This window comes from Lutra lutra, chromosome 5 (assembly GCF_902655055.1).
Source record: "Lutra lutra chromosome 5, mLutLut1.2, whole genome shotgun sequence".
Classification (NCBI taxonomy): Eukaryota; Metazoa; Chordata; class Mammalia; order Carnivora; family Mustelidae; genus Lutra; species Lutra lutra.
Genome location: NC_062282.1, coordinates 53,102,100 through 53,125,318, shown reverse-complemented (window position 1 = coordinate 53,125,318; position 23,219 = coordinate 53,102,100). Strand labels below are relative to the sequence as shown.

Below are 23,219 nucleotides of genomic sequence, written 5' to 3'. Positions count from 1 at the left end.
TTATGTTATTATTGGACTGTGACAACACAGTGATGATATACTAGACCAATACAATTTGGAGGGTTGCTTTCCCCCATTCTAGAAACATACATGGAGTTCACACAGAGTTGCTAAGTTCTGACCATGGGAATCCAAGACCAACTTTAACCACAGAAATATGTAAACTGTAAGCTAATGTCAGAGAAGTTTGTAATTTTATACTGTCAAGAAATACTCTAAGAAGGAAATATTTTGTATTTCTTCCTTTATCTAATAACTAATCATTTACTAGGAATGCACAATGTTGAGCATATACTAAATGCTCAATGCATTGTATAGACCAGTCGCCCTTACCCTGACTGCATGTTATAATTACCTCAAGAGCTTTAAAAAAAAAAAAAAAAAAACAGTGCTGAAGGCCTGCCTCTTAAGATACTGAAGTAATTGATCTAGGATGGGACCAAGACATTGGTATTCAAGGAATTCTAAGATGAAGTCAGAATTAAGAGCTAGTGCAAGAGAGTGTGATAGAGCTCTCAGACTTTTTCCTAAAATAAGTATCACTTTGGTGATTACTCTCAAGAAAGTCAAATGTCACTTAGTAGTGTTTCATTGTGCACTGGACGTTCAAAATAGCCTCACCCTCAAAATTTATGTCCTATTAAAATTATCCCATGGGGCACCTGGGTGGCTCAGTGGATTAAAGCCTCTGCCTTCGGCTCAGGTCATGATCCCAGGGTCCTGGGATCGAGCCCCCCTTTGGGCTCTCTGCTCAGCAGGGAGCCTGCTTCCCTTCCTCTTTCTCTGCCTGCCTCTCTGCCTACTTGTGATCTCTGTCTGTCAAATAAATAAATAAAATCTTTTAAAAAAATAAAATTATCCCATATCAGTGGTTCCTGGAACTTGGGACACCTGTCCCTGGTAACCAAGACAGATTTAAGTGTCACGTAAGAAGAGAAGTAAGACATTGAAGCACATAATTTGAAAATGTTTCCCTTTTTAATTTTAACACATTCAATTATATTAAGGACAACATCTCGGTTTATTTATAATTTGTTTTTAATCACATTCTCCAACTTGCTAATCTACTTTCTAAGGAGACCATCAAGCTCAGTACTTCCAGCAGAAAATTTGGTATTAAGATATAATAACATTGTACTGGTTTCATTGTATTTACTTTGCAGTTGTCTTATATTATGAAAAGTAAACCTGATTTTCCAGATTTTATTACTTTAATTATTAAAGGCAGTAAATTAAATAATTACTTTAAAAAGATACTGGTTTTATGAAAAATTTAAGTAAAATAAATGATCAGGTGTCACTTTGATGTGGCAAAAACCATGAAGGTGGCCAGATTTGGGAAATAATGCCTTATAGGTTTAGATTTCTTGGTCCTTCAATTAATTACTTGAGATTCTTTTGTGCAAAGCGCAGTTGCAGTTGGAAGTAGGAAGTTCAATGCTGATATCAAAACACCTTTCATCTACTTGAGGAAACAAACACCTCAGCAGCTATAAGCAAGAAACACTAAACTAACAATGTGAGACAATAATAAGAACATTGCCACATGGTAGACCATGACTAATCTCTGTCTGCAGTAACTCCACCTTGATGTTAAGTTTATTTCCATTGACATGCCTCTACATTTACTATGAAATCTCAATTTCCATAGTGAGAAGGACAGTTTTCTCTAGAACATAAAACATTTTGAAGAACTGACACAACTTTTCATCCCTCTTCTAGCAAAATAAAAGGTCACACATATAAACATGCAAAATTGTTCTCATATTTGCAAGGAGGCCACACATGTGAATAAGAAAAACTTTGTGTACTTACTCCCAAAGGTTAAACTGTCCCAGGTTTAGGATCATTTTCAGTTCAGTACACTGAAAAGCAGTGTACAAAAGAGAAGTCTGATTCTATTGCATGTAATATCTGTATATATTCAGATGTTTATTCAAATATATTCAAAATATATTAAAAATTCAAATCTTTGGAGTCTGTTCTGTGAGAGCAAAAAATGAAATATTTCAGTTTTCTTTTAAGATTCATATGTTTAGAAACATAGAGCTAATTTATTCAGGTGGCTGATTGAATTTTGACTTTTATGTGGAATTTTATCCTCATGTATACATACCTCTGAGTGACCATGAGTCTAGGAAATTTTCTTCCTCTTCTTTGTTTATTTTCTAAAATTGCACTATAATCTTTAAATTCAAGTCAACACAAATTTCAAATCTGCCCTGTGGTCGTGGCTAGTTCTAGACTACTCTTAACATTTTCATTACTTGGCTCTTCCTGCCTAAAACATGTTCTCAAGATCACTATTAATCACTTTAAAAAGTTAATCAAGTCCTGTTGGTGGGAATGCAAGCTGGTGCAACCACTCTGGAAAACAGCATGGAGGTTCCTCAAAAAGTTGAAAATAGGGCACCTAGGTGGCTCAGAGGGTTAAGCCTCAGCCTTCAGCTCGGGTCACGATCTCAGGGTCCTGGGATCAAGCCCTGCATCAGGCTCTCTGCTCGACAGCGAGCCTGCTTCCCCCTCTCTCTCTGCTTGCCTATCTGCCAGCTTGTCATCTCTCTCTCTCTCTCTCTCTGTCAAATAAATAAATAAAATCTTTTAAAAAAAAGTTGAAAATAGAGCTACCCTATGACCCAGAAATTGCACTACTGGGTATTTACCCTAAAGATACAAATGTAGTGATCTGAAGGGGCATGTGCACCCAAATATTTATAGCAGCATTGTCCACAATAGCCAAACTATGGAAAGAACCTAGATGTCTATCAACAGATGAATGGATAAAGAAGATGTGGGGTATATATAGATGTGTGTGTGTGTATGTGTGTGTGTGTGTGTGTGTATGTATATATCCCTCTTCTAGCAAAATAAAAGGTCACACATATAAACATGCAAAATTGTTCTCATATTTGCAAGGAGGCCACACATGTGAATAAGAAAAACACATACATACACAATGGAATACTATGTAGCCATCAAAAGAAATGAAAGCTTGCCATTTGCGATGATGTGGATGGAACTAGAGGGTAATATGCTTAACGAAATAAATCAATCAGAGAAAGACAACTATCATATGATCTCCCTGATATGAGGAAGTTGAGATGCAACGTGGGGGGTCTGGGGGGTAGGAAAAGAATAAATGAAACAAGATGGGATTGGGAGGGAGACAAACCGTAAGACTCTCTTAATCTCACAAAACAAACTGAGGGTTGCTGGGGGAGGGGGGTAGGGAGAGGGTGTTAGGGTTATGGACATTGGGGAAGGTATGTGCTATGGTGAGTACTGTGAAGTGCGTAAATCTGGTGATTCACAGACCTGTACCCCTGGGGCTAATAATACATTATATGTTAATTAAAAAATTTAAAAAATTTTTAAAAAGTTAATCAAGTCCTATCTCATCTTTCAGATTTCTTCCTCCTCAGTTTCCCTACTACTGTTTTATGAATAGTCCATTTTCATCTCAATATAATGTAAATATATATAACTAAGAATTATAAATACTTGACAGAAATTCGTGTTTATTCATTTCTATTCACAGGCATCTTCTATGAATTAAACACTATCCTCAGTACATTTTGCTTGTGAAAATATGGTAGATGTTAACAAAAAAAATTCTGTATTGAAAATGAGCATAAATAAGTGCTCTATGGATATGTTTTAGTGAGTCCAAAATTAGTTTTGTACTTAGAATCCTGGAACAATGTTAAAAAGGTGGAGGGCACCTGCGTTAAGCATCTGCCTTCAGCTCAGGTCATGATCTCAGGGTCCTGGGATGGAGCCCTGCATCTGTCTCCTTGCTCAGCAGGGAGCCTGCTTCTCCCTCTCCCTGCCACCCCCCCTGCTTATACTCATGCTGTCAGATTAATAAATAAAATTGTAAAAAAAAAAAAAAGACCCAACGGACTTTGAAGTCATCCTAACGTCACCCCAGTTTAAGTGCATTTTAAATCATGTTGATTTTTAGGCAAATCAAAAATTTTAATAGAAAAAGGCCACTTTGTATCATTTATATATTTATAATTGTAGATCCTGTACAATGCAGTTAAGTTTAAAAGCTTTAAAGGACAAGGAATTCATACCATGTAGAGAATGCCTTAATGGAATAACAAGGTCCCTTACTGCCTTTTCTAGGTACTATGTCATTACTTTTTCTAAGAGACTGCAAATCTAACACACAGATTGCAAAAAGAGGCTCCCATAGAATCCATGGTTCTTCCTGCAAGTTCCCTATCAGTATTCTTTCCACCCTTTCCAGTATCCTCAGATACCTTATTACCACTGGTGTCAAAACAGATCACATTACTGATTACCATTTCAATTGTATCACTAATAATGAAATGGTCCTAATTCAACCAAGAGTACAATCTCAAGTCAAAATAGAAGAAACTTCCATTTGTCTGGAAAAACTCTATGATCATTTGGTGTAAGCATTCCAGGGGGGAAAAAAAAAACCTAGATAATCAGTTTTTTAAAGTTATTATTCCAGAAAATATTTAATTCTCCAATGCAAACATAAGTGAGATTGCCAAGTAGTATGTATGCAGGAGAGTATGTTTAACTTTATACAAAATTGCCAAGTTTCTCCCCGTTTTTATTCCTGTTAGCAATGGAGAAGTCTAGTTGCTTCACATCTTTACTAACACTTAATCTTGCCACTATTTTTTATTTTACCCATTCTGATAAATGTATACCAGTATCATAATGCACATTTTCATTTAGGGTTAATAACTTTGAACCTTGTTTTGTGTGCTTACTAACACCTCAATAACTTGGATGAACCTCAAAGGCACTATACTGAGTAAACTAGATGAGTAAACTAGATGAATAAACTAGATGATTCTACTTAAATATTCTTGAAAAGAAAAATAGCTACACTGATGAATAACAGAGCAGTGTTGCCTGCTGGGGGAAAGGTATGACTACAAAGGGCAGTAGGAGGAAGGTTTTTGGGGAGACAGGGGGAAGGGTGGCATGAGGTATGATAGGACAATTCAGTATCCTGATTAGGAATACTGAATAACAAGAATTTATGTGTGTGTTAAAATTCATAGAACTGCCTACCAATAAATGTCAATTTTATTCTACATAAAGAATAAAGAGTTACTATGCTATAAACTAAAATCACTGAACTTTTGGAAATATTCTTTGATATAAGATTTTTGTAAGATTTCCTGATACTAAAGTATGAGATAATTGAGCCTAAACATTTAAAAATCTCCTGAGGGGGACACCTGGGGGGCTAGCATCTGCCTTCGGCTCAGGTCATGATCTCCAGGTCCTGGGATCAGGCACTGTGTATGGCTCTCTGCTGGACAGAGAGTCTGCTTCACCCTCTCCCTCTGGCCCTCCCTCCTGCTTGTGTACTTGTGTTCTATCAGATGAATGAAATCTTTAAAAATTAATTAATTAATTAATTAATTCCTTTCTCCCCAGGAGATACTTATCACTGAAATGGTACTGTGGTTTCCTTTTAAATTGCTACAAAGATGTTTGGATCTCTTTCAGCCTTTTAGACGGAATATTACCTTTCATGGCTTTGTTGTTCAGAGATTAAGTTCAACAACATATTTTATGGATAGGAAATAAGTACACTTTTGTTAATGCTCTCTGAGAATCCCTAAAATCTAAAACTCAGTCATCCAAATAACTGCTCCTAAATCACATTAATCTGTAAGTAAGAGACTATCTTTGCCAGTTCTTAGATATAAAGTACTCATCCCTGTAAAAACATATCTGTTTAAACATATTAGTTAAATGCAGTGCAATAATTTCTTAACAGTGCCATAAAATAATTACTACGCTTCAAATAATTGACATAATAGCCGACTGATTCTTGATCCCACTAAGATTTTATAGCAAAATCTAGAACAATACTATATATAACTCTAAGGAAGCTTAAAGGCAAAAATTTAGTTAATTGTAAGCAATTGAGAGTTGGTAGGTAAATTGCAACCCTCACCATTCCCCAAATCATAGAGGCACATGTCTTCCTTAAGAAAAAAATTGATGGCATTATTAAATGAGGCATTTCTCCTGACACAAACCCCTTATCTGGAATAATATTCAAATTCTTCACTAAGGCTACAAGGTGCTGTAACAGAAAGCAGCTTTCTGCATCCCAAATCCTACAGCCTGATTTTTTTTTAATTATATTTATTTAGGGGCACCTGGGTGGCTCACTTGTTAAGTGTCTGCCTTTGGCTCCAGTAGTGATCTTGGGGTCCTGGGATTGAGTCCCGCATCAGGCTCCTTGCTCAGCAGAAGGCCTGCTTTCCCTCACCCACTCCCCATGCTTGTGTTCCCTCTCTCTCTGTCAAATACATAAATAAAATAAAATTTAAAAAATATTTTATTTATTTGACAGAGAGCCAGAGAGCACAAGTGGAGGGAATAGCAAAGGGACAGGAAGAAGCAGGCCCCCCACCTAGCAGGAAACCTGATCATGGGATTATGGCCCCCTGGGATCATGATCTGAGCTGAAGGCAGACGCTTAGCCACTGGAGCCACCCAAGTGCCCTGCTATGCTCTGACTTTTGATCCTTGCCCACTCTCCTGCCTTCTGGGCCTTTTTTTAGTTCCTAAATCACACCAAGTTCTTACTCTATTCAGGGCCCTTGCACCTGCTGCTACCTATGATGAGAATGGTCTTCCCTTGAATCTTTTCATGGCTGATTTTTTAAAAATATTCATATAACCTCAACTTTTCATCCATTAGTCAGAATGGCCTTTCCTGACCATTCTATCTAAAATAATTCTTTTCTTCTCTCCATCACATCCGACTTTCAATTTTTTCTTCAACTTTTACCTTTATTTAAAGTCTGTTTACTGTATGTCCCTAGACTGCAAGGTGTGAGAGGATTAAGAAGATGTAAATTTCTCTCACTGTTTTATTGCCAACCCCCACGATGCCAAACAAGTATCAGGAGTGCAACAAATATTTAATTATGGCAGGAAGGCAGGAGACAAGGAGGCAGAAAGTTGTCCACTGTGCATTTATTTTCATTCCACACTCAACATAGCACTTTAAAGCTCAACAAGAGTGGAATGACATCCCACGTTAGCCTATTTCAAGGAGAAAACAAAGAATCACATGGGTCCATGAGTTTAAAAAATGATTGAGTGTGAAATGTACATCTGGTTATACAATTTCTTTAAATCAGAGGCAATAAGTAAAACAAATCAATATAAAGTAGAACACTGTCTATAAATAAATTTATAAAAGAATGATTATATGTAGTGTAGTGTTTTGCTTTTAAAAGCACATCTTTATTCTAGAAAGTAACTTCTGTAAGAGCAATGATTAGGTTTGCCTCATTCATTGCTTTTCAGCATCCAGCATAGTGCCAGGAAGAGAGTGGCTAGAAACTAAACAGGATTCCCCAAATAAATAGGAATTAATAAGGGCACTGTTCAGATCACCTAAATCAGAGTATGCAACCACTATGTCCAAACTCCTGCTTTATGTGCATTTTTCTGATAAACTTCATTGATACTTGAGCACCTACTAAGCATCTGTTTATGAGATTACTTGGAGTCTGAACTCCAACAGAATAAAATTACTGAGAAATTATCTCCCTCCTTATGTGATTCTCTAAAAAGTTCACTCTGATATTCATTCATCAGAGAAATTGACCTGCATATGGAAATGATAGCAGATCTACAAAAAGGAGCCCCCATCATGGACCTTGGAAACTGCTAATGGCCTGCTGACCACAAGGGTACTTGAAAAAAAATCACATGTTTCAAGGAGTATCTGATGGCTAACATAGCCCTGGTTTTATGGCACCGAGTTGATTTTATTTGCTGCTTATTTTATTATATAAAAGATTTTGGTGATGTGACATGGTTTTGACTGGGAAGTTTTGATTTGCTTTTCCCTGTCAGTAGGATTTTATTACTGAAAATTTTTTCATGCTTTCACATATAATGATTAGCCTAGTTAAGTATTATCCATATACTCCTTTTTAGTCATGAAATAGAAAAGGTTTATAGGGGTGCCTGGGGGGCTCAGTGGGTTAAGGCCTCTGCCTTCGGCTCAGGTCATGATCCCAGGGTCCTGAGATAGAGCCCAGCATCTGGCTCTCTGCTTGGCAGGGAGCCTGCTTCCTCCTCTCTCTCTGCCTGCCTCTCTGCCTACTTGTGATCTCTGTCTGTCAAATAATTAAAATCTTTTTTAAAAAAAGAAAAAAAGAATAGATTTAATAAAAATATCTCTCAATCCTAAAACATCTCTCTGAAAATTCTGTATTAAAGGATTTCAAAAGAATTTGAAAATTTTCAAAAGAAAATGGAGGAGAGGTAAGAACTCTGAAAGTGGTACTCTAAAGGAGGTAGGACAAGGAAGCCACCATAAGGAATCGAATAAAATACAGCATGACAGTTGAGTTAGGTCCAATGAAGAATCAGGAGCTGACATTGGAGAAGTTGTCAGGGATCAATCAGATCATGAAGGACCATACTGGGAAATCACATGCCCAGTTTGCCTGGGAAGTTCCAACTGGCACCTGTGATACTGACACAATTATCAATAATTATACCCTCTTTCACTATAAAAATGTCTCCATTTTGCATAACAAATATATGGCATATTACCTCCAACCTAGCTCAAACAATTGGATCTTATGGCAGAAGGGGAATTATTGCAAATTTTAATATGGCAAATAACAACCATATTCGTATTGTAAGAAGTCATTCTGAAGTAAAACTACTTTTATTTGCAGATAACGAGATTGTATATGAAAAATCATAAGGGATCTACCAGAATAAGTTCTAGAACAAATAACACAGGATTTAAAATTAATATACAAAATAAATTGCTCTTCTATATAATAGTAATAAACATTTGGAAAATAATTTAAAAGTATATAATTTGAAATAGGACACAAAATACTTAATAAACTTAAGAAAAACGTACAAAATGCTTACACTGAAATATACAATAAATTAGTAAGAAAAAGTTAAGAAAACCTAAACATATGGAAAGATAAACCATGTCCATGGATCAGAAGACTTAACATTGTCAAAATGTCAATAATTTCCAATTTGATCTATACTCAATACTATTTCAATAGAGACACAGCAGGACATTTTTGTTTTGTGTTTGTGCAAGTTGACAAATTTACTAAAAATATGTAAGGATATAAAAGATGTAAAATAGACAAATAGGGTCTTGCAAAAAGAAGAACACCTATGGTTTGTGTTTCATATTTGTTGCCTTGTTTCAGGATTTACTGTAAGGCTACAATGATCAAAGTCATATAGTCCTGACAAATAAATAATCTAGTAGATCAATGGAATGGAATAGAGATTTCAGAAATAGACCTAGACATATATGTTAATATTTGGACAAAATTCAAAGGAATATCAATAGGAAAAAGAAAATCTCCTCAAAAAAATGGAAATGAAGCAACTGGATAAACGTAGTGGGGATTGAATCTCATTCTCTAACATATTATATGAAAATAAGAAAACACTGAGACAGATATTAGAGCTAAAAAAGAAAGCTGTAAATATAAAGCTTCTAGAAAAAATAATGAAAATGTTTTTGCAAATTTGGAGGAGGCAAATCTCCTAGGACAGAAAAAACACTAACCATAGAAACAATGACAAATTGTACTTTAAAATTAAACATCTTGCTCACCTAAATAAATTAGTAAAAATAGGGGCACCTGGGTGGTTCAGTCGGTTGAGTGTCTGACTCTTGATTTCAGCTCAGGTCATAATGTCATGCCCAACATCAGGCTCTGTGCTTGGTGGGGAGTCTGCTTGAGGTTCTCTCCCTCTCCTTCTGCCCCTCCCCGCTCAAGTAAATAAATAATTTTTTAAAATAGTAAATAATAAATCCAAAAACTAAAAAAATATTTTTATTGCATCTGACGAAGGGTTTTTATATGAAATTCATAAAGTACTCCTACAAATCTAATAATAAAATCAATCAAAACAAAAAAACCGGGGCGCCTGGGTGTCTTAGTGGGTTAAAGCCTCTGCCTTCGGCTCAGGTCATGATCTCAGGGTCCTGGGATCGAACCCCGCATCGGGCTCTCTGTTCAGCTGGGAGCCTGCTTCCCCCTCTCTCTCTGCCTGCCTCTCTGCCTACTTGTGATCTCTGTCTGTCAAATAAATAAATAAAATCTTAAAAACAAAAAACAACAACAACAACAAAAAAAAAACCTGAGAGGGACCTGGGTGGTTCAGTTGTTAAGCATCCTACTCCTGATTTCAGCTCAGGTCATGATCTCAGGGTTGTGAAATTGAGCCCCATGTCAGCACTAGGCATGGAGGCTGCTTAAGATTCTCTCTCCCTCTCACTGCCCCTCCTCCACACCCATTCACAGGCAAGAGCTCTCTCTCTTTCAGAAAAAAACCACAACCAAACAAAAACACCAAAAAACCGAAGAGGCACAATTTTACTTCCACTGTAATGATTTAAATCCAAAAGACTTCAGTTACCAATCTCTGCAGTGTCCCCAGTGATCTTTATCTTTCTGGTATTCATCTAAACCTTTCCCACTATGTATCAGGATTGTTCTATGTTACTAATACCACATGGCAGTAGTGATGGTACGTAATTATAAGATTTTATTACAGAAGTCTACTGTTTCTATATTGAGTCTTCTCTCTCTCCCTCTCACTTTAAATCTTTCTTTTCACTCCACCTCTCCATCACCATGGAGAGATCACCAGTGAAGAAAATGGAGATTCCTGCCAATATAGATGTGAGCTTGAGAATGGCTAGTCCAGCACCTTCAAAGAACTGGAACCCTGTTCAACAACTTGACTACAACTTATGAGAGGTCCTGAACCAGAATCATTCAGCGAAGTCACTCCTGTATTCTTGATTCTCAAGAGATTTGTGAGGTAAGACATAGCTTGCTTTTGGGGGAGGTTTTTTTGTTAGTTAATTTTGTTTTTGTTTTTGTTTTTGTTTTTTTAATGTTTTGGATAACTGCTTATATAGAAATAGATAACTAATGCCATGGCAGATAATACCTAAAGGTGTAAGGATTTGCAGCAACTTGAACTGTCACACATTAGAAAATTGTTCTGATAATTTATCATAATATGAACAATAATTCTACATTCTAGCAATTTCACCAAGAAAAATAAGAAAGTGCCCAAAGAAACACTTGTAAAGTAATGTTCATACCAGCTTTATCCAAATCATCTCAAATTGTATACATCAAGAGGAGAATGGGTAAACATGTTACAATTCATACTATGGGATTCCTAAAAATAAAAAGGAACTCATGATATGTGCAGCATCATTGTGTGTCAAAAACATGTTTGGTGGAAAAAAGCTAGACATAAACTGTTAATTTCATCAATATAAGTTCTAGAACAGAAAAAAATGGTCTGTTATGAGAAAAATCACAAGCAAGGCCATCAGCAGAAGGGAGGAAAGAGAGAGCAGAGAGGTAGTTAACTGGAAAGGAATATTAGAAAACCTGCAGGTGTAATGGAAACTAATATATACTGAAAACTATTGTGTATTTGTATGTAAATAGGAGTGGTGGTTATACTAGGGCATACATTTTGAAAAAATTTCTTCTAACTGTACACCTAAATTCTCAACAGTTTATTGCATCTCAATTATGTCTTCATTTAAGAAAATATTTGAGGAATGCCTGGGTGGCTCAGTTGGTTAAGCGTCTGCCTTCGGCTCAGGTCATGACCCAGTCCCGCATTGGCCTCCCTGCTCAGCAAGGAGCCTGCTTCTCCCTCTGCCTGCCCCTCCCCCTCTCTCTCCCTCTCTCTGACAAATAAATAAAATCTTTAAAAATAAAAAAGCAAATATGTGATAGGAGAAATGTCTCTCTGCTGTGTGGTAAATTAATAAGACAGCAAAACTGACATCAGAAAGGTACTTAAGGTGACTGATTTAGTAACCTGGGTGACAGATGATATTCAGTTTAATTCTATGATCAGACCTATTAGGCACAAAGAAAAAGATAGTCATGACCTTGAATAGTAAAATATCAGCTTGGGTTATCTCCTTATTATTCTCCAGGTTCAACCCATTGCTTCCATTTCAAATCTAATATAGATGTTGCAATCAAGAGTAACAACATGGATTTGCTCTGAATAATCGGTTGAGTAATTTTGCTAAGAAACTCAAAGACAGTGGTTTCACACTATCTCTGAAAAAAGATCCTTATTTGCATATCATTAAGAAATCTGTCTTCAAGGAGTTTCATGTGTTAGCATTTATTTTCTTATTATACTAGAATCTAATCTACATCTGTTAGAAATACTAAGTTTACAATAATGATCTAAAATTAATGACCGGTATAGGCATTTTACAAACTTAGGGACCTCTTCCCTATTTTCTTATCTTACACAACTTAAGGTAGGGAATTGAAGACTTAAAGAATTTTTATTAAGAAACCCTCTCATGGGGGTGCCTGGATGCTCAGTGGTTTGGGCCTCTGCCTTCGGCTCAGGTCGTGATCTCAGGGTCCTGGGATCGAGCCCCACATTTGGCTCTCTGCTCAGCGGGGAGCCTGCTTCCCCCTCTCTCTGCCTGCTTCTCTGCCTACCTGTGATCTCTCTGTCAAATAAATAAATAAAATCTTAAAAAAAAAAAAAAAACCCTCTCCTGCACTTTCCTAAAATTTGGATTTTAACAGATGTGGAGAAGATGCTTCTGCTTCTAGGAATATCCCAGGAAATAATGACCCTGTACTAATACCAAAAACAATGACAACATATAAGAGATGTTTACCATGTGCCAAGCAATTACTACTCAAACTTATGAATAATTATTATCTTTCTTTTTTGTGTATGAAGAGATTAAGGCTATATGACGATAACTGAGGGCCAGCAAGTAATGATAGGGATAGGAATTTAAATGCTTGTCAAGTGTGGCTCTATAGCTTATACTCTTTAAGGGCCACACTGTACTGTAAGACCTGCTTGCTCTTTTGTTTTTGTTGGCAGCTATACATGCTGAACTTAGAGTGAGATACTGTCAGGAAGACAAAAAGGTTTTTCTTTCTTCCTTTTTATAAAGAAGACAAATTTCAGGGAAAACAAAACACAATTTCCATTAATTAAAAAATAATTAAGCATTTTTAGAGGCAAAGCACTTCTCTAAAAGCCTGGGTTATATAAGTAGACAAAGCAGTGTCTGCTTTCACCAATCCTGGCTTCTACTGAAGCAAACAGAAAATAAAAAATAATAAACCAGTCAGCAACATAGTATAAAATCATCTACCTGATTACTGAAGGCTCCAACTATAAGGAAGGATAAAAACATAGATGAGAATAAGAGTAATTGTGGGTACAAGGTTGAGTGTTGTTTGCAATATTACACTGAATGATCAGTCTAGGCCAGTGAGGAAAGGTAATATTTGAGCAAATCCTAGAAGTTAAGTGATTAGCCAGTGGGTATCTGGGAGAAATACATTGCATAGGAAACAGTATATTAAGTATATTAAATATACTTGTCCTATTGGTATCAGAACCAATGTCTCAGAACAGGGAAAATATAGGCGAAGAGTGTCATACTTTCATTTAGTACAAATGTGAAAGGCTGCCAAAGGGAGGCAGAACTTTCTAGAGAAGGCTAAAAACCAGTCTGGGTTCCTTTTTCTTCGCCTACCTTGTAGCCACATAATAGAAGTTTAAGGATTCAATGAGAGAGGCATTCTTGTATAAGAAGTTAATTGGCCTATGAGTAGAAAGAGCTGCCCAATTTCTTATCCCCTCCTCCTACAGAGATACTTGCACTACCTCTAGCTCAAGGCAATTAAAAAAGGAAGTCAAGGGGCACCTGGGTGGCTCAGTGGGTTAGAGCCTCTGCCTTCAGCTCGGGTCATGATCCCAGAGTCCTGGGATCAAACCCCGCATCGGGCTCTCTGCTCTACGGAGAGCCTGCTTCCTCCTCTCTCTGCCTGCCTCCCTGCCTGCTTGTGATCTCTCTCTCTCTGTCAAATAAATAAATAAAATCTTAAAAAAAAAAAAAAAGGAAGTCAAGAAACCCACTCATAGATGTCTACCATGATGGAAAACTAACAAGGGCAACGGCTATCTCTACCACAAATAGAAAACTTGCGTACCAGCTTCTTACTGCTCTGGGAACACCAAGTGGATAGATAACTCTTAGGTAAATATGCCCTGAATTCTCTGTAAACTGAGTTGTCCAAATGACTACTTAAGCCTGATTATTTCCTGAAAAAGTCTAAAGGTAATAGGCAGGTTTGAATAACCCTAATAGTGAATCAGAGTGAGAAAGACCTTCACTTCCAGAATCTGACAGGCAGTTTTGCTGAGTCCATCCCTCAGTCCATTCATTTTTCCTTCCTTCCCTCCCTCTCCTAAGCTAAATGGAGGTAAAACAAACAGTCATGTTGGAATCATCTTTAAAAACTGTCTCTTTCTAGAAAGAGATAATGCTGGCAGAGAAGCGGGGTGGATGTATTTTGGAGTGGAGCTGAAGGGGTGTCATCTGACATCAGCCATCATATAGCATAACTCATGTCAGGGAGTAGTGCAATGCTTGAGGTCCCCAAAAGTGGAAAGGAGAAAGACGGTTATCTTCAGGGAACCCATCCAACACCCCCATGAAAGAATAACTCAGCATTTAGGTATCTGTCACCCAGGGAACACAATTTAAGATGTGTCTGCTCCTTTAATTATCTTCTTTCCCTCCACTCCAATCTCACAAAAAAGTCAAGAATTTAAGAGAGAAGGAAAGGCCTAACAAAAAAGTGAAGAAATAGTGTCAGAGTAAAGAAATCTTGGGTTAAGTTTGATCAGAGAGTAGAAGAAAAGCAAAACAAAACTCAATGGGAGACTAAAAGATGAATTTAGAGGAGAGTTTAATGCTTCAAAATGAGATTATTCTAAACTTTAAAATGAATAGAAAATTTATGGGATTTACTTTAGATATTGTCCAGGTATGGGGAAAAGAGATTCAGCAGCAGATGAGCTTTGAAGAGAAATATAACTTCTAGACAATACCTACCTATGTATGTTCAGTACTTAGTGTGTTCAATAAATCTGTTATTGGGAAATTCGAACACATATTAAGTATCCTCTAATAAAAGACATGAAATTAAAGATCTACAAAAATCTTTAGAAAAAATTAAAGATGCAATTGAAGGAGCTATACTAAATATTAAAGTAGAAATAATACTACTACTTCAATATCTGGATAGCTCTGTCTTCAATATGTATTTTTTTAAAGATTTCATTTATTTATTTTAGAGAAAGACTCAGCAGAGGTGCGCGTGCGTGCACGTGCGCGCGCGCGCACACACACACACACACACACACACACACACACACACGGGAGCAGGGACATCTCAGAGTTGGAAGAGAGGAACAGGCAGACTCTGCACTGAGTGTGCAGCTCGATGTGGGGCTTGATCTCCTAATCCTGAAATAATGACCTGAGCCAAAATTGAGAGTCTGAGGCTTACCTGACTGAGCCACCCAGGCACTGCTATCTGCAATATATAAATATTTACACTTGATATTTTTAATCACCTCAATCATATAAGCAACCGCTTGATTAACTTTGGAATTCAGTAACAACCAAAGTGCATATGCTTTAATGTTAAAGGAACGTGAAGTTACAACTAGAAATTGGGGCTTCATTTTCTTCTGAGAATATCTGCATGCACATTCTTATTATCTCTCTAGTCTCATGAGTCTGATAAGGAAGATAGTATGATAGCCGTAGGAAATGAGATGTGGAGAAAATAAGGCACTAGTTCAAGTCTTCTTGAATATTAGTTGTAGAACAGGATTAAGACTCCCCTAGTCAAATTCCTAGGGCAATAATCCAAATTACACAAGTATAACCAGCCCTCTTCTTTCCAAAGGTAAGAAAATACTTGGATTGTTTTGAGATATAAAAGGCCTCTCCAGTTGACTTTACTGGGAGGGTTATTTGCTATTCATTTCTCCCATTTTCTAGAGAATAAATAACCTTTAAAAGAAAATAAAAAGCCTTATTTAAGTTACACATTAATGGCTCAGAGTAAAAATAAAATTTAACTCCCAATCATATTAATCCCTATAATATTATGATAAGAGTGCAAAATATGGTAATAATTCTATATCATTATAAAAATCATTGTATTACTCTACAAAGTGCAATGTAAACACTAAATTTATATTACACACTCCACCCATTAATAAGGAAAACCATACGAATACCAAATAACTTAATAATGGGGAAAACAAGAATGTTTTTTAAAGCAAAGATCCTTTGTAATAATTGAAACCCTGCCATGAACTCAAGTTTGGTTGTAGAACCAAAGTCTATGTAGTGAGACAAAAATATATACCTGTTCCCCTTCAACCACAAGTATGTGTCATTCCAGCAAAGCCTACCTGTATTCAAACTGTGAAAATCCTGTCTTGGAATGAGTAGGAATTGTGATGGTGACAAGAAGCCATAGCCCTACTATCATTTTTTTTAATTTAAATTTTATTATTATTTTTTTAAACATATAATATATTTTTATCCCTAGGGGTACAGGTCTGTGAATCGCCAGGTTTACACATTTCACAGCACTCACCATAGCACATACCTTCCCCAATGTCCATAACCCCACCCCCCTCTCCCAACCCTCCTCCCCCCATCAACCCTCAGTTTGTTTTGTGAGATTAAGAGTCACTTATGGTTTGTCTCCCTCCCAATCCCATCTTGTTTCATTTACTCTTCTCCTACCCTTAACCCCCCATGTTGCATCTTCTCTCCCTCATATCAGGGAGATCATATGATAGTTGTCTTTATTTAAAAAAAGGTAAAGTTAGTCTTAATTTCAACTTGAAAAATTCTTGATATGGAAGCAGATTTTCAAGTATGTAGAACAGAGACCTTGATCATTAAATATTCCATAATTCAATTATTATGAGAAGATTATTCTAAATGAAGCCTATGATATCAGAGAGACATTTATGTAACTATTTAAATTAAAAGCCAATTCTTAAATTCCTGCCTACAATCTAAATGTTTTGTCTGGAGGGTGGTGGGCAGTTGGATTCTGAGAAATACTGGGTGATAATATTTCTTTTTTTTCCCTCCCCAGGTAGATGCTTGCCTCAGGGGAGATTATTAGAAATGGTGTACTTACAACCAAGCAATTAAGTATGCTGAGGAAATTATTTTTTTCTAGATAAAGCCAAGTGGTGCATTTGGAAAGATAGGACAAAGTAAGGTTGTATGTAGAGACTAATTCTGTTAACTAACAGGTTTAGAGTGAAGAATCACAATGTCCCCTCTACATGAAGGATCATAGCCTGTTTAAAGTTAAAAATGATGAGAAAAGTGGTTATGGGATAAAAAACTTCAACAACTCACAAAAAAGTCTCCTAAAGCATTTTAGAAGTTCAGGCAATAGCAAGAACAGAAAATATTTATGAATCTTTAACTTAATTTTTTTTTAAATTCAGTTGTTAGTACTTCAAAGTTAGGGTTACATTAAGGATCAAAAAGTCAATCAAATTCATCTCCAATCTATCCTTGAAAATAAATTCATTGTTATAAAAATCTTATTTATTCCAATAGAAATAACAATGTATTCTACCACTTAGTTCCAATTTATTCTAAAAACTTTTATGTTGTATCTCCATTTCTTCTTGTTAGTGTATTTTTACTATAAGACAGAATGTAGTTGCATTGAAAGAGTTTATAAGATTGTGAAATTTGTTTTAAAACCTATATGTATGAGTAGTTGTACATAGGCTGTATGTAGTTTGTGAATATAATTACACACTTTCATACGTATATGCATATTTTATTTTTTCAGCGAATAGTTACCTCACACATGAGCTGCATTTATTAAAATTCTTTATAGGTATTCCCTATGCTTTGTGGTTTGTATAATATGCCCAATGACTTTCAAATAAAACATTCTATATATGAAATTGACTCATTATGCTCAGTTGAATAATGAAGAAGCAATAATCAAAGCACTTGTAAATATTAAATATGGTGGTAAATAAACTTTTGAAATCAGCAAAGTAAATTCCACTTTTCTTCAATGTGTGGTCTAGGGTACTTGTTGAAAATGAATATTCCTGAGTTCCATCCCAGACATAATGATTCAGAATTTTTCAATGTATGGTTCAGGAATTTCCATTTTAGCAAGTTTTCTAGGTAATTCTTTTGATAGCACTATATACAAGATTCAGGACAGTTTATATAACTTTGAGATTCAGAAATTAATATTCCACACATAAGAAGAGATACTAGCTATTAATATCCTCACCTCAATGCTTTATATCCTTCCTTTACTTTTGTATAAGCACAATATAATAAATTTAATCAATTTAATGAAGAAAAAAACTTATTCTTTGCAATTATGGAAATGAAAAAGTTAGTAAAATGTTTAGGTTTTTCAAATTCCTCTTCAACTTTCTAGGTGCTTCTACTTCCACTATTTACCCCCAAAGCCTCTTTTAATTTGGCTCCCAGTATCCCACATTTTCGCAGATGATTTTTGTCCTTCTTTAGAATCAGCTTTAGACATCAAAGCTTCTATTTCCATCCAGCCCTATTCAGCCACTCAAATGGCTTTTTTTTTTTAATGGGGTTGCAGCAAACTGAAACTCTGATCACATTCTCTGCACTAAACTGCAATGACTCCATTCCCTCTCATTACTGACAAAATGTGAAAATCTATTGGAGCGTTTACATGACACATAGTTCCCATTCTTCAGAGCTATTTATAAAATCATCTAAGATAGTATGCAAAGAATTAAACATTAAAATGTAACACTAAGTTTTACTTTTTATATAATAATTGGAAAAGAAAAGTCAGAGCTGTGGCAATGAAAAGACATCTTAAACATGATACCATCATGAATAATAATAAAATTACATATTTTTCATTAAAACAAGGCCATCAGAAATAAATAATAATGTATTCATCTATTTAGCTAAAAACTGTTTACTAAGATAGACATGAATAGGAAGGAAAGACCTATTTCCCTGTCTTGTCTAAATTTCAATCCACAGGTTTCATAAATGTTAGGAATGTGAGAATGATTTTCTATCCATAAACAACTACCAACTTTGTAACTTCTGAAACAAATTAAGGGCTATACATAACATTAGACAGAAAAACATATGTGCAAATTTTAAATAGAAAAAATGTTTTTTCAGGATTCCACTCAAATGTATTGCACATGAAACATTTCCAGTAAAAGGCTGTCTCCACTTTTGAGAAAGCTACCTCATCTCATACTCTTAATGAAAACACATTCTATTTTAAAGTAAAGGGAAAAGGTATGAAAAGTGCTGAAAGAATTAAGCAGACCCTGTCTCTGTTTAGAAACTCCAAAAAAAAAAAAAAAAAAAAGCTTTCATACCTTATTTTCTCTGAGTCTCTTCTTAATCAGAAATCTGGCATCTCCCATTACCTACCCTAGAGAATGGAGGACCAAAGAATATTTGGTCCTTTATCAATATTTATCAAAATATTTTGATAAAATAATAGCTTAACTCCTCTCCCTTTTATCTCCTTTTGTTACAACTACTACATAAGAGTGTCAACTCCCATGAACACCTTAGGGCAAGGGCTTGATTTCTTCTATAGATATTTTTTTCTCTTATTTGGGGGGAGGGCAGTATGAGAATAATTCTTATAGAGTTTACTTCAAAATGACAGTATGGAAGAAAGCAAGAAATGTAAATAATCAACCTCTAACTTGCCTTTGGTCCTGGCTGGACATCCTGAGGGAATGTATATGTGTGGCATTAGGGGCTAATTAGGTATGTAGATAAATAATGCTTTTAGGTGGAGGAATATTCCCTGATACTTTTGGTGCAATAAAGTTCAAGAAAATTTAGGTGCAAAACACTTCAGAGCACACACTGGCTCAGGGTTTGGGGAAATTCATCTCCCCTCTTCCCATCTTTTCCATTTAGTGCAGCAAGGCTTTAAGGCATCAGTGCCTAACTTGACAATTTTGGCTTAACATTCACCTGGTTCAGCTTATTTTTTTCAACACTGCAGCAAGACCAAGTGTTTTCTAATCATATATCCTCCCTATGCATTCATCAACTAAATTCTCCACCCCGTGCCCCCTCCCATCTTCAAGGAGGGGGTAAGGAAATCAGAACAGGGCTCCCAGAGGTCATTAGTACTCCTTGGCTCCTTTGGCCTTCCATCTGTACTATAGGGATGTCCTATATAGAATTAGATATCCTATGGGGCTAGATAAGCCTCTTTCCTTTTGGCCCTAACTGGGACTGCTGTCCCTGGTGCTGAACCATGTTTGCCCATCAGGGAATCCGTTGCCAGGTCAATGGGGCTGAATAGAAAATCTGGCTGACTGATCTTAAAGAATGCTCAGGTACAGGAACAAGCAATACTTTGGTGAACAGGAACAGAAACCCTCCCCCCCATACACACACACATCTCCTGGGTATTCTCCAGGATCCCGTTTGCAGTTTTCTCCTCCAGACCCCCACCCAAAACGCCTCCAACATGGCCTCAAATGCCGGCTTGTATCAGCACAGTCCACCTCAATATCAGATTGCAGTATTATGAAAATGCTACCCCCTAAACACAAAGTCTTTATGACGTTAGCTTTTCTACTCTAAAACAAAACAAATAAAATCTAATAAATTAATAAATAAACCAAAGTGACCTTCTTCTTTCCTCTATCTTCTACCCTGTATTTTCACATTCCCCTAAATTATAACCCCATATCCTAGAACAGGGTTTAAAATCTGGGTGGTCTTCCTAGTTCCACATCCCCACCCCCTCCCCCACCCCTCCGGAACAAAACAACGCTGAAAACAGCACATCTTACCCAGGGTAGAGCGATAGCAGGAGCAGAATCCACACCGTCATTTTCTGTGAAAATACAGGAGTCGAGTAGTCTGAGCTTCCTGTGCTCCATGTATTTGTCGAACTCATCGTTTTTGGTTTTTTTTTTTTCTCCTCTGCCTCTAGTCTCTTGGTTGCAGAAGAATCCCTCCCCTTTGTATTATTATTATGCTTATGATCTGATGGTGGCTCCCCCCACCTGCCTCTAGTAGGTCCCGACAGTGGGGAGCTGTATTGCCATCAGCTTTGGGAATTAATATTCAGGGGGCAGAAATAAGATCGGCACAAACGCTTGCAGATACCATCAAAGCGTCAGCTCTGGGAGCGGCTTCCAAGTCTGGGGGAATAATGTATTTGAGGCAGGGGGAGGGTAAGGGAGAGACGCACACCGAGACAAATAAGGGAGAGAGATGTGCGCACACTCTACACATACTCATGCCCCTCACACTCTCACATACTTCCCCAGGTCCATCATTTTAGGTCTGTTTATTTGTTTGCTCTGTTTTGATTTTTTTTTTTTTCCTTTTTCTTTTAGAGTGGGAAGGCAGGGCTAGGGCTGTGTGTGTGTGTGTGTGTGTGTGTGTGTGTGTGTGTGTGTTTAAAAGAAATTTTAAAAAGATCAAAGAGTCTCTGGGCGGTTAACTATCACGTAGATTAACTCTGAGGTCAAAGTGGAAGAGATGCTCGCTGCTGCAGCACGAATTAACACATGCGTGGTGTCTTCCAAAGCTTTTAAACTCCGTACTGCACACACAAGCATGGAAGGACTGACTTTCATGGGGACAAGAGATGCCTTAACAACCCAGTAAATTGTATCACCAGTGACAGAAGGTTTTGTCTCATCAGATCTGCCAAGAATCCTTATTAAAATCATGCAGTCTTAGAAATCATGGTTACACTGTAGTGGGAGGAGGGGCAGACGGTGGGGGAGGAATGGCTCTTTGTAACATCCTGTAGGGAACCAGATTTGGTGAATTTTCAATTTGAATGAAGGGAGAAAACATTAATAGAATTAAAAGACGTGAAAAAATTCCATGCTCCCTAGGATTCACTCCTCCATTTTCTGTTCCCCATCTCCATGAAAATATAAAGACAAAAACTACTTGAAGGTTGAAGAATATAATAGCATTGACATAGCTGCTTGAGTAAAGAATACAGAGCACAAAATAGGGGCTGCTTTGGGAAGAGAGTTGGATAGAGGGGGAAGGTCAAGAGGACACTGAATAATAAATATAAGGAGATTCCTATTTGCTATGTGGAAGTTGACTTTTTTTTCATTCTGCTTGGTGACAATCCTTAAAATTTGTGGGGTAGATGAGTCGTGTTAGCATGCTTCCCTCTTGCCTACAATGTTACCATGGATACTGATACATGGGAGATATCCCTCTGTGCCATCCTAGTTCGTCTGCCACAGAGGAAACCCCATTACTCATCATCATAAAGAAGAAAGTGAAAGAGTGTTTCAAGTTTTCTGTAGAGTCCAGGCCACAGCAAAGATGTACATGGAGAAATACAGGTGAAGAGGACAAATCAGACCCTTGCTGGTATATATAGCAGGACGTCACTTCAAAAGCTGTATCTTTTCTACAGGAAGAAAGTCTTCCAGTTGGGGAACTTTAGTATGGAGTCCAGGAGGCATACGAATCTAACAGGAAACGAATAGGTCCACATTCCACCTGCAATCCTAAGGACTGCTCAAGGACAGCAGAATTCCTGGTAGCTCCTGCCAATGACAGAAGCTGAGGAGACCCATTCTGAAAATGAAACAAAAAATGCCTAACAGACATACTTGGAATGCTGCACACCTTCAGAAACTGCCCTACTTTACGGCATTGGAACAAAATCTAATCAAAACGACACTATTCTTCGCAGGCCGCGATTGACTTCTTTGTATTGTGATTAAAACAGAGGAAGAACTAATGCAAATCACTATCTTTGTAATTCTCTTGTTCCTTGCTGCGCTGTGAGGAACTTGGGCCCTCCTTATATTTACATTTATTTACGAAAAGATGCTGGGTTGTTAATAGCTGTATCCTTGTTTTTAGTGAAGAGACTCTATTGTGTTTTTGTAAACTAGGGCCCAATGCCTACCAAAACCAAGCCAGGGAGAGAAAAGAAAGGAAAGGGCTGTTTCTGAATAAATCAAGTGGTGGAAACATAACACACTTGAAGAGTTACTATACCCCATTGGAATGAGTTTCCACTGCTCCTTCCACTTAGAGTTGCCAGAGGAACTGGGAATAAAAGTATGATAAGTATCCTAATTTTTAAAACACAAAGGAGGGCATACCAAACACAGGCAGGCCATTAGGTTCAAATACGGTTTCATACCACCTAAAAAATTGATGTGAAAATTCGGTCTTCTTGCAGTTTTGCAACATTAAGTTTTTTTCCCCAAGTTTAGTGACAAGCATATTCCTGGAAGAA

General features: G+C 36.9%; 1 protein-coding gene across 3 annotated transcripts in view; it reads right to left on the bottom strand.

Annotated features, from left to right (window-relative positions):
- GABRG2 (gamma-aminobutyric acid type A receptor subunit gamma2) overlaps positions 1–21,232 on the bottom strand; it is a 110,678-nt gene extending 89,446 nt beyond the window's left edge. For 2 of the 3 annotated variants that reach the window (XM_047731264.1, XM_047731262.1), the window contains exon 1: positions 20,776–21,230. In XM_047731264.1, coding sequence (XP_047587220.1) covers positions 20,776–20,882 — 107 coding nt within the window. In that variant the 5' untranslated portion in view covers positions 20,883–21,230. Of the gene's footprint in view, positions 1–20,775 lie in introns of all 3 variants that reach the window. The other variant, XM_047731263.1, reaches the window with a different exon arrangement.
- Between the last annotated feature and the right edge of the window lie 1,987 nt (positions 21,233–23,219).